Here is a 12,784-nt window from a genome sequence, read left to right on the forward strand (position 1 = left end):
TTTTTTCTTCATACACTGTTTTTTGTCAACCGGCGGCTCACTCACTGTATCATCTTCACAACATAAAACTACTTAATTTGTCCACCTGATTTTTTCTAACTATTACTCCTTTTTTATAAATTTTTCTTTTTTCCATTTTCCTCCCTTCTCATGCGGCTCACTACCTTTCTCACTGCACCTCAGTCGTAAATCACTCTTAGAGCTATTTCATCATTAAGCGTCAGCGACCACATAACCCAGTGAACAAAGCCTGTTCCCACATTTAAAGCAGAGCTTTTAAAACAGGTGTCTGCTTACCTTTTACTCTTAGCGTGCGCTTGTGGGCAGTGTCTTTTTTTCACAGGGTCACGGGGTGGCGGTCCACTACTGATCTGGTGCTGATAACGCAGCAGTCTTTCAGGTTCATCACATGTCCCTGTTACAGGGTCACCAATTATGTCTGGACCAAGAGCTATTTTCTTCCTTGCCCAAAGCCCCGACATATGATGGTTTTTAAAATCTAAAACTATTCTGTGCCGTGGTTTTGTTCTAATTATTATATCTAATTTGTAATCACTTACAAAAATAAACAAAAATAAAATAAACAAAAATAAAAAGCATATTCAACCAAAAATGAAAGAAAGTAGAATAAAAGACTTCAGCTGCTGAGTTCTTGTGGAAGGGAGAAAAAGACTTCTTATTTATTTCAGCACCAGGTGGCACGGGGTCTCGAGAGACCCCAACTGCGCAAATACAGTGTTCCAAACAACAGTGTATATACCATTTATCTGGGGTAATGTGATATCCCCCCGCCTTAAATCTCAAATTTGATATTAGCTCATTCTCTAATAGATGCATCTCTTCATCCATCAATTTGGTCATCGCTTGTTGAGCTCACTCCTAAAAACTGGCTTCAACAGGTTTTTACCAGCCTGCTTTACCTTTCAAGGTCAACTTGCCCCTCTCTTCACTGGGTCAGTAAGTACACACAGGCCTCTCTGTGAACCCAGGGGCTTTCCAGTGTCTAGAATATCCTATGCAGACAGTCTAAGGCCAACCCTTTGTGAGAGAATTAATATTCTCTGTTAGGCAATACTTCCTATTTGGTTATTGATTACAACATCTAATCTATTTGATTACTGATTACGGGAATATTTATTCAAAATCTCCATCAGTTCTAAATAGAACCACTGCCTTTACTAGAAGCTTCTTTATAAGTGTGTTAATTATTGGGTGTAATTCCAATATTGGACCAATGATAAAAATGAAATTTTCTCATTTTTTGGGCAAATAACATACTGACTGCTGATATCCTGTGCAACCCTAAAGTAGAGTGGTGTATTGTTTTGTGTCCGTACCTTCCTTGCACTCCAGTGCCACCCTGGACTCCAGGTTGTCCATCTGGAGCTGCAGGCGTTTGAGTGTGCGGTCAGCGTCCCTCGTTTTCCTCTTATAGGCGATGAGTACAGCGATGATGGCAATCAGGAGCACTCCACCGCCCGCTCCGATTCCGATGATAGCCGGAAGGGTCAGGGTGCTATCCGAGTAGATATGGAGCATGCCAGGGGAGTACTCCAACCCACCTACCATAATCTAAACAAAACAGACCACGGACAGGGAGAGAAGGTGAATACATGTCTCACAGGCCAAGGGGACAAGCACAACCAGACAGCAAAAAAAAGAAAATATTATTATATAATGGAGAGTTCCAGTCCCAAAGTCTGATTGGCAGGTCCAGGTTTAAAACTGCACTCAAAACTGCACTCAATATATAAACACAACAGGGCTGTCAAATGATTTAAATAATTAATAGTAATTTACCACATTGGTTTGTGTAGTTAATCATGATCAATCGCATTTGATCTATTTGCTCAAATTTGACCCTGAAGAAAGTTATTTTCATTTAAAAAGATTTTATAGCTTTATGGCTTCTGTTATAGCTATGTGTGGACAAATAAGCATAAATAATTGAGTAACATCATGTGAATGCAGGTTTCACATAAACCCTGTTAAAAAAAATGTAAGTGAATGCAGTTTCCAGTTTTCATCGCAGACGTCCAGTAAGTGCAACAGTGGCTTATTTTTCCAACCAATGAGTGTATTTCTCATATGCAGCCAATCATTACAACTTCAGCGACTGTAGCCTCTCACTCTCATACTACAATGCTCCATCTTGCTTCAAGGGGAACTGTATCTTTCCTCGGCTATTGCTTCTGTGAGTTTGCTGCTGACTGATTTATCCATAATGATTTGCTTGTAAATGAAACTCTACATGTAATTTGGTGATAAACAAATTCAAATTCACAGTAGCTGGAAATATTTTTTGTATCAAGAGAACCATCAGTGGAATTTACCATTTAATAGCTGTTTTTTAACGGTACAGTAGGGAACTAGGAAACTGTGTTCACACTATTAAAAAATAGTGGCATTAATCATTTTTGTGTTAACACATTACTAAAATGTTACCTTTGACACCACTCATACACATATACTGGTTTACCACAGTCATATACACGCACACACATCAGTTCAATTCTGTACGAGTGCACCAAGTTATTAAACTCATGCCGTTCACTTGGAATAATCTTTGTTCATTGTGTTGCTTGGCAACCACAGCCTACTGTTAACAAGCTGGACTGCTTGGCAGAAAAACAGTTTACTGCGATTCTTATTAGTAATAAATTATTCATTGAACATTGGTGTATATTATAATATTGCACTCTGTCACTGTTTCATGAAAGCAATAAGTCACAGTTAAGAGATGAAGCTTTAACAGAGACGAGTTTCACTTGTTTCCACTGAGCTCAGGTCCTCCAGTGCTGAGACCCTGCTGGCATTGGTGTCTCATAATGCTCCTGTGTCTCTGATTGGCTGAGAGAGAAAGCACACTGCTCTCCCCCTTCCAGTAATCAGCTCCTAATTGGAAGAGTAGGGTGAGGAGCTGTAGCCTCCCAGCTGAGCCCTGCAAGACCAGAGTGCTGCACTCGTCTCTAGTGGGCTTGTTTCACGCAGCTACACTTACTGTACAAAGCAGCATTTAACAATCACCACGAGGTCTGCCAATCTGCCTTCCTGACATCATGCCAGACTTATTTTTTAAAGAAAATTACAAAGGATTCATGAATTCATAATGCTTTCATTTTCTTCTTATATATGACCATCAATATATTAACATAACCTGGGAAACTGTGGAAAAAAATGTATATTTTAAGTGGAATTCTACTGATTTTGCAAAACTTTTGCATAATTTAACTGTTGTTAAATGTAGAGTCATTCAGAGTGGGTTGGTGTGAAATGGTTCACTGTAGAGAAATTTGGACTTTACAGTGGTGGTGGGGTTAAGAGGTCAATAACATAAATGTAGCCATTTTATTTACCAATTTTATTTATCCAAAAACAACCAGTGACTCTACACATGTTTACTGAGTTTTTATATGGAATTTATATCACTGTGAACAACTGTGACTTGGTATGTTTCTCTAGAACAGAGCATTTCACAACCATCCACTCTGAATGACTGTTTACATCTCATCATTCAATTATGCAGATATTTGGAAACATGACTGGACTTCCCTTTAAGCATGCAAAAGACTAACGCATTTGCTTTAGTTTTGCTGTGTTTGAGAACCGCTGAGCAGCCTGACTCAATGATATGATTTAGATTTCTCTTATTATGGTCGGCTACATTAACAGTTATGCCCTTTAAACACAGCTATGCTAGCAGTAGCGAACAGCCCACACTGATAATTAGCCAGCGCAGCTTCTTTTAATAAATGCTTTTTTGTAATCCAGCCGAAATATTCCGCAGCACTGGCTCTAGGAACCAGGAGTATTAAAATCGATGGCAGGCTATCTGAGGCTGTTAAAAACACTATGAGGAGGGCTGCACTAATAGTAGGCTTGCTGTGTGGCATAATATTTTACTACCAGCTGCAAATATCTGGTATTTAATGCATTTTGCAGGCAGAGAAATTCTATGTTCTAAAGAGCTCAATTACTCTGTTGTCTAAATGATATTGCAGGAGGGGTTACAAGGCCAGCTGTAGCAATAGCACAAAGCCGCTTACTGGGGCCTATTACTGAAAAACTGCCAACTATGCACGGGCTGACTGGAAACCCTACACTGCATCTTTAATATCTATATTATACACACACACACACACACACACACAATAGGTATTATCTGTGTAATATTCTTTACCCTTACATATATATATATATATATATATACACACACACACACAGTATACATATTATATGGTTGTATGCAAAAGTTTGAACATCCCTGGTTAATACGTTAAAACACTCCTCTGCTGAAAAAACACTTAATTATGGACTTTTTTTTTTAACTTGCTAAGTTTAACATTAAAATATCAAATTATCAAAATAAATCAGTAAATATAAACGTGTCACAGGCCACATTTTTTATTTTATCTGTTTAAATTCAGCAAAAACATAGTAATAGCACATTTTGCAGAATTGTGTTCTCAGCAGAAGATAACTGCACCTTTTTTCACTTAGAAAATATACTGTATATACAGTATATCTATAAATGATAGATATAAAATACAGTATGTTATGTAATATAAAGTATATATCATACACATTTACAACGCAGTGCATTATTTGTGTCATAGAACAGCACAGTGTAATTGCTGTACTCGTTTTTCTCCCTTTCTTTTTTAACCTTTCATCACAACAAACAGGCTAATCCCAGGTTTGGTGATTTTCAAAACTTTGGGAATACAGGTAGCCCGTTTCATTTGTAGTGTGCCCCTCTCCACATCACATTGCTTCAAAAAAGAAAGCCACAGCTACTTCAAAAAGAAAGCCACAGTGGCGCAGGTGTGAGCACGAGGAAACTACAAGCAGAAGGCAGTAGAAAGCTGCTTAAAGAGAGAGAGAAAGGCAGACTGCGGTGCACTTACACAGAACTTAGCCTTTACCTAGTCACACACCAATTAGGCGTGGCGTCATGCCGTCTGTCTTAACGAGTTTCACCTTTCCGCCGCTGCCTGAGCCCTGCATGGCTGCATGAATTATTGAGGATGGGGAATAGAGAGGAACAAAGGCAGGCCCACAGAGCTGTCGATATGTGTCAGGTCATTAGCCGACTGATTCCAGCGCATTCTCACACCCTCTCTCTCTCTCTCTTTCCCCATCCTTCTGCTCCTGCCTCTTTATCCCCTTGCTCCCTTCTTCTATCCTTTTGCTACTGCTTCCCCCTCACACATTCTTTCTGTACCACTTTCTCCCTCCTCTCCTTTTCTTTTCTCTTTCTCTCTCTGCTTTTCCCATTCCTTCCACTCCTGCTTCTCTCAGTCTTGCTCTACTTCCTTCTCTCCTCCTTCCTTTCCCCTTTCTCTCTCTCTCCCATCCGCCCACTACTGCTTCTCTCTCTATATTGCTCTCTTCTCTCCTTGTCTGTCTCTCTCTTTTCCTCATCATTCTGCTCCTGATTCTCTCTCTGACCCCTCTTTCCTCCCTTTCTTCTCCTCTCTCTACATTCCCTTTCCTCTCTTTCTCTCTGTACCTCTTACCCCTGCTGTTTTCCTCTTTCTCTCTCTCTCTCTCTCTCTCTGTGTTAACTTCTTTCTCACATCTCAATTTTCTCTTTGTCTCTCTCTTTCTCTCTCCACTTAGCATTAAAGTGATGATGAAAAAAATTCAAGCTTCAAGTTGGCTGTTCATATTGTTTTTAGCTATGCAATGTACTTTAGTCCATGTTTACAGATAACAGTGTGTTACAGTATTAGAAACCAGATAAGCAAGTTTATTTGAGATTTCTTAGCAACTCAGCATAGTTTGAGCCACATATATGTTGTTTGGTCATACAGTTTGTATAGTGCTACTTTGCCTGTTAGCTACATTAGCCTGTTAGCTTCAATGTAAAACTACAGAAGCAAACTCCAGACATCAAACGTGTCTTAGCTGATAAACCCTATCTGGGGTAAAAGGCACAACTGTGCACATTTGATTTTTGGCCAAACTATCGCTTTAACAGATCTTCTATCCTGCGATCGCTCGCTGGATCCGAATCTCCTCTTCGACTCCTTTCTGCACCCCAACTCATCCATCACGTGATCGAGCTGGAAAGAAGCGCTGAATTAGCCGGGCAGACAGGAGCCGACGCAGAGGCCCAGTGAGATGGGGGAAGAATTGATCTGTTTTAATGACACTGAGTGGCTGTGACTGTAATTACCAGGATACCTGACAGTGTTCTGGCAAATATTTACATGCTGAGAATAGTGGCAAGAAAACATCTTTAACCCTTGGAAGTCACAGTTATTACTGGTGAAAAAAACATGGTATAAATGTATATGAAATACCAGAATCTCACTGAAACAAGCACAGAAATTCATAGAAGAAAGAAATTCATTCTTTATATTTTTTCGCCACACTTTTATACACAGCCCCGCTGGTGACTCTGTATGTGTGTGGCTAAGACTTAGTATGGCATGGGAACAAGATAATTAAGTTGTGGGCACGACTTGGTAAGGCATGGGAATGAGGTCCTAATGCATGGCCACAACTTACTAAGGCGTGGGAATGAGATCCTAATGCGTGGCCACAACTTGGTGATCTCGTTCCCATGGCCACGACTTAATTATCTCATTCCCATGCCTTACTAAGTCGTTTAGGATAGCATTAGGATCTTGTTTCCACGTGTCAATAAGATGTGGCCACACATTACCTTAATTTATATGGGATGTCACCAGCAGGGCTTCTTACTTTTTCCATTTTTGGATTTTAAAACAAAAGAAAACAGGATTCAGAGACTTAAAGTTGTTGATACAGAATGTAAATCAAATGTAAATGTAATTCATTACGTAATTTGCTATGGAATTAAATAAGTACATAATAATATTTGAATAGTACAGCAAATTGAAAGTAATGGCTCAACATTTGAGGGTTATAATAAAATAATATCATTATCCTTAATAATATCATTATCCTTATTAAAGGACAGACATGTTTTGGTTTTATTTTGACTCCACTTTGACTCCACTTTCCTTCACCCACTGTTTCCCCTCCTCTGTCCTCTCTTTCTCTCTCCGGTCTGTTTTGTGTGTTGGTTAGTAGGCTGCAGATAGTGGAAGATTAGGAGGAAAAGTGCTTGTATCAGCGTGGCTCCCTAATCATAATAAGTACTTAATGTACGATGAGACTCTCCCAGTCGACCTTTATGTTTTGTGAATTAGCATTAGAGTAAAAAATGGCTTGGCGGCCAGGCCTATTATAGGATTGATTAAGTGAGATGTATGGTGCCTGCGCTCGAGCAAACCAAACATTCAGCAGTTCTGCCCGCTCACAGCCACCCATCCATTTTCTGCCACATTTATTAGCGAATACACAATAAAATAAAAAGCATGATCATAAATTCTGACCTGCCATATTGTGGCAACTAAATCCTGAAAGGCAAGCATGTTTTCATCCGCGCCGACCGGAGTAGCTGACTTCATGATGTGTCTGCAGTGAATAGAAATGCACCAACTTTGGCTAACGGAGGAAAAACGACTCACTGTGACTCGCTGCTCTCCCGTCAGGTCAGGTGAATCACAGAGCAGCTGCGACTCTGAGACGGTTAATAGACACGGCGTTTCTCCAATCGTCACTGTGTAATTCAGGCGGGCGTTTCCGGGAGCAGGAGGAATCAGGTTTTTTCCCTGATGTCAACAAAAAGCAGAAGCAAACTCAATAAAGTGCAATTGTTAAAGGCATTACAGTGCACTTAGACTGACGAATGGTCAGGTGGACAGAGATTGATCGTGTGATGGTCAAACCGACAGACAGCTAGATAGATATCTAGATGGGTAAATAAATGGCTACCTTCAGGATGATGGGAGACCCAGGTTTGACCTCCAGTATCCCCGCATTCCCCAGTGGGTCAAAGGTAGGATTGGGGTAATAGGTGAAGGGAGTGCCATTGAGGACGAGGAGAGAGGACACGTGGTCCAGGATGAACCCGAACTCGTCCGGATGAAGGCCGGACTCAGGAGCCTGGCGCTTTGTGTAGACAATTGGAGGAGCCAGACAGGTCATTGTAGAGTCGTTTACTACTGTACAAATCTAAAAAACAGAAAGAAAATTTATTATAATGCTTCTCAGATCGTCACAGTCCACACTACCACTGTCCTGCATAGTTTAGTGATGTCTCAACACTTAACACATCAATTTTTCTTAGCTAAGATTGTTACTGAGCTCTCATGTCTGTTAGTTGAGTTAAAAAGGAAAACACAACAAATTGTGCAGAGCAGTGATACTCCAGCATCAGAATTGAGAAACACTGATCTCACACTCCCAGAGAGGTGAGAAATCGTCTCTATTTTCTTCCATACAATAAAAAGACAATTTTATGTCCCTCTAAAATTAAGTGAACTTTAAACCCAGAAGGTCACCTGCTTTGGACATTTTGGAGAGTTTCACATGGCAGAAATAGTTACATAATGTATGCTTACATTGGTGGTCTCCACTCCGCCATATTTGGCCCTGACTTTGGGCTCCTGGATGGTGAGCAGGTGGGTTCCGGTGACTGTCAGAGAGGTGCTGCCACTGCAAAGATAAAACGATACAAACTGCTAGTAGGGACAGGCATTTTAACTGTTTTTGTTATTTTAAGCAAAATGTATGAAACTAACCCAACTACAAAATACTTTATATTGTTAGGAATAAAAACTAAAGCATAGAAGATTTAACATTTGTGTATTCTGTGCACGTGATACATCCACATTGGTTTATTTAGTGATTTATCTTTGTGTTCAAGGTGTTCGTTGCCGTCAGTTGGCCTACAGAGTGATAATTCAGAGTGGCACAAAACTTGTACTGTACAAATTTGTCAGCTTTTAGTTGAAGATTTTATGAGCTGATGTTATACAATACAATAGCAGCAGCATGTATCCTGAATTTCTCTGAAGCTCCATGATCAGTCATAGGAAAATGACAGCATAATGCATTTTTTCCTACACGTCTTATTTGAGCATCTGATTAAGTAAACAAATTCTAAGATGAGTTTGGATATCTGTATATTTGAATAACTTCACCCATGACTACTTTTGCTCTTTTATATTTCACAGTCTGTGTGAGCTTAGTGTAGTCCTCACTTAATGATGCTCCAGTTGGGTTCAATGCCGGTGATGGTGGGGTCCTCAGTGTAGACGTAGCGCAGGTCACTGTTGATCTCAGCTTTGTCTATGAATAGCTTGATGGACGAGGCTCCGGAGCCAGACATGGAGGCTGGGGTCACACAGACAATCTCTCGCATTGCTCTCCTGTATGAGTGAATGGTAAAAAAATCAGGGATGCTGATTTATCATCAGAATTAGCCTTCCATCTCTAATGAATACAATTATATTAACAGAGTAAAGCTGATCCTGGATCAATAGATAACTGATATATCTACACTAACAAAGAAAAACAAAGTAATACACTGAATTTACTTGATTTGATGTGTATATCATTTCCACATGAAGTACATCACCACAGTTATTGCTAAAAGCAAGTAAACTGAAAGGCAAAACTGTGCAGATGTAATATTTTCTTCATGTGGAAAATATGTACACATTTAAATCAAAGTAAATTCAACTCATTACTTTTTTCAGCGTAGGCTGTAAATTACTTATTATCTACATCGCCCAGATGAATTAGCATCTAATTGTGCATTATAGTGCTGCGTGAGCTTTCACAAATGATCCCTATTATATATTCAACATTACATTCGTCCTGGATTTAGTTTTTCTGCCCTGTTATTTCAGCCCTCCTGCTGATCAAACTCATTTTCCTTGGCTGAAGTCCTGAACCGCAGCAGGATAAGTCCACTCACGCAGGCAAGCAAGTGATTACATCCAGCCATGCAGGAGCGCCTTGCATGCAGGCCAGGTATGGCATCTGATATTTGCTTTGACTGGCGAACGAGAGTGTCAGACTTCTTGCTCCTGTTTTGTCTCATGTGGTATATTTGTTTCATAACACAGAGTTGCTAGGACAAACAGTGCGAAGCTCTGGCCGTAAACAGAGCAGTGAGGCCTTTCACTGTAGCTACAGACCATACAGACCAGTGCATGGTACACTGGCACATAGCCCTCAGCCTTAGGTGTAAAGCAAAATGCTTTTATCATTAATTAATATTGTCTTAAATAGCCTAAGCTATAATCTAACAGTTTTATCTAACGTTGCATTACAAGAAGACGTGACGTAAACATGACGTAAAACTTCATGCCGCAGTTTTTTTTTTTAAAACATCGCATCGCTTTACCTGAAAATATGAACATAGATCATCTAGAAGATGAAGAAAATTTAAATCCTTCATTTTGTCAAGTATGTATTTGGTTTCAGTGTCTCTTCAAAAGTGTTTGGCTGCATCTCGCGGCAACACTGCTTTCTTATTTCCCGTACCGCAGACTGTTTTCGCACATGTGCAGACTGAGAAATTCGTAAGAAATCAGAGTAAGAGTTCACCTGCACCAAGAAATGTGATTACTGAGCTAAAATCCAGCTCTCTTTATTGGATTTCTTAATCGGATCTCTAGACCTTACACCGATCTAAGAAATCAGAGTTTGCTGTTTACATCACCATTTGAATAATCAGATAACTGCAGAAATCCGATTCTTAAGTGCATGCAAACACACTTACTGTAACTTATTTCAAGTAACTGAATCTTTGTTAATTTTACAAAAAAATTTAATTAAATAAATTTTTACCAATATTCTGTAGGCATGACAAGTATATGACACAGGTGCCAAAATGCCTGCATGCACATACTTGTGGAACATTGCTATAGACAAAGTAGTGAACCAAACATCTCCACTCTAGCTGTAGACAGAGCAGTCGACTGATTCATTGTGCATGAACACAACCAGATAGAAGTGAACAGATCTGCTGTAGCTACTGACAGATCAGCAAACCCAGTCACTTTGGATAAACACATCCACTCTATCTACAGACAGAGCAAACACATCCACATTAGATTTGTGCACTGACTGTGAATGACTTACCGAACAAACAGGCACTTCTCCTGGGCCAGGAACACAGTGACTGCGCTGCCGGCGTCCAGATTTTGGCCGGAGATGGTTAGCCTGGTCCCCCCTGACACTGGCCCTTTTTCCGGCTGCACCCGATTAAATTTGGGAGTCTGGAGAGAACATAGACGCACAAGGCTCTGTTTACTGACCAGCTGCATCACCGCTTACATGCATACACTCACCTTCAAAAGTTTGGGAACACCTTGTTCTTCTAAGACATTTTCCGAATCTATGCTATTCCCTCTTACTTTTCAATTAACCATAGAAACCAGACGAGCCCGGTACTGGGAAGCCATTTGTTTTGTTTTCTATCACTGTATAAAAGATGCACATGTCTGATGTAAACATTAGATTTCTATTAATGTGTTGTCTTGTTTACAAAGGTAGTTTGTAACACAAACTGAATAAAAATCTCTGAATTGTTGAGGCTTGTTAGATCATGTTCTTACATTTGAAAAGAATCGCATAAACAGCATTCAGAAATTATGTTATTAATGGAACAGACTAGATAATTTGGCAGAAATAACCACTCTTTTTGCATTAACCTGAGCATCTGCAGCATAAAACAACTATGTGCTAATCCTTTGAATATATCTAGAAAATCGACAGTTTTCTGTTCCAAACCACTCTTAAAAGCACGTACAGAAACTCTTTTGGCCCAAAAGTGGCTTATGTTGATGCAAAAATTGGCTATTTCTGATTAAACTGCTCTTCTTTGTTGATAATAATGTCAGTGATGTTGCATTTATTTATTTTGTAAACAACGTGATATAACAAAGCTAAAACGTATTAAACTACTTTTTTTGAACAATAAAAACGCGTAAATAGGAATATAAGCCTCACATCAGTCACGATTTGTCATTACTTTGATTAAACACATCAATAATAAGCACTGATCTGAATTGTCCTCTGAGTGGACTTGTGCGTTTGCATGGACCAAACCACAATGCATCCAACAATAAAGTGAGCCCCCTGCATGTTTTATACAGTGATACAGAAAGAAAACTCTGATTCTACACACTGATATGTTTGACTGTGTCCAATATAGACATGCATGCGCAGAATCTCCTCTCGCAGCAGATTTAAACGGGTTAAAGGGGCCATCGCCGTTTTCTCTAAATGGATTGCCAGCAAACTTATTACAAAAAAAAGAGAAAAATGCTCATTTGTGTTGAAAAGCTAGATGGTCTCAAAGTTTTGATGTGTACATATCACACAAAATTTATACACATGGATGAACATGCATGCACAGACAGACAGATGCTCAAAGGGCACCTCATATGGTGCAAATGAACACAGTATCCACTCTACTCTTGTACAATAACAGTAATTCAGCTTTCTGGTTGCTTGTGTGGTGGATTTAGTTCATTCAGTTGTGACTGCGGGCTCTGTCTGGCTACAGGCCTGTTCACTTTTCCCTGATTAACTACAACCTACAGCTCTGGCTGATCTTCCCCTTCTTCGTCCTTCCGTTTCTGCTACTCATTAAAGCCCCTCGAGGGCCAGCCAAGATCCTCTGTGTGCTTGTATCATGTGCGTGTATGTGCATTAGTACATGTGTGTGTATGAGTTCTGTGAGTATGTGTGTTTGAGTGAGTGTGAGGGTGTGTCTCTATACTGTGCACATGTGTGAGTGTACAAATGACTGCATATTTGTGCTTTGGTGAAGGTCAGAATCCATAACCTTCCTCAGCGGTGCAATATGTGTTTGTGGGTGCTTGTGTGTTCGAGCATCTGCATGTACATGTGAACGACTGCATAAAATATAATATGGGATATGTAGGTA

At 39.8% G+C, this 12,784-nt stretch overlaps 1 protein-coding gene across 2 annotated transcripts in view; it reads right to left on the reverse strand.

The window, feature by feature from the left end:
• Positions 1-639: 639 nt before the first annotated feature.
• The window catches only part of LOC118813873 (plexin A3), a 202,174-nt gene continuing 190,029 nt past the window's right edge, over positions 640-12,784 (reverse strand). The window contains exons 15-21 of one of the 2 annotated variants that reach the window (XM_036579464.1): positions 10,972-11,108; positions 9,081-9,248; positions 8,439-8,532; positions 7,810-8,049; positions 7,503-7,646; positions 1,338-1,572; positions 640-1,038 (exon numbers count right to left, since the gene is read on the reverse strand). In XM_036579464.1, the coding sequence (XP_036435357.1) occupies positions 1,004-1,038; positions 1,338-1,572; positions 7,503-7,646; positions 7,810-8,049; positions 8,439-8,532; positions 9,081-9,248; positions 10,972-11,108 (1,053 nt within the window). In that variant the 3' untranslated portion in view covers positions 640-1,003. Of the gene's footprint in view, positions 1,573-7,502; positions 7,647-7,809; positions 8,050-8,438; positions 8,533-9,080; positions 9,249-10,971; positions 11,109-12,784 lie in introns of both variants that reach the window. The other variant, XM_036579465.1, reaches the window with a different exon arrangement.

The sequence above is a fragment of the Colossoma macropomum genome, unplaced genomic scaffold (assembly GCF_904425465.1).
Source record: "Colossoma macropomum unplaced genomic scaffold, Colossoma_macropomum, whole genome shotgun sequence".
NCBI lineage: Eukaryota > Metazoa > Chordata > Actinopteri > Characiformes > Serrasalmidae > Colossoma > Colossoma macropomum.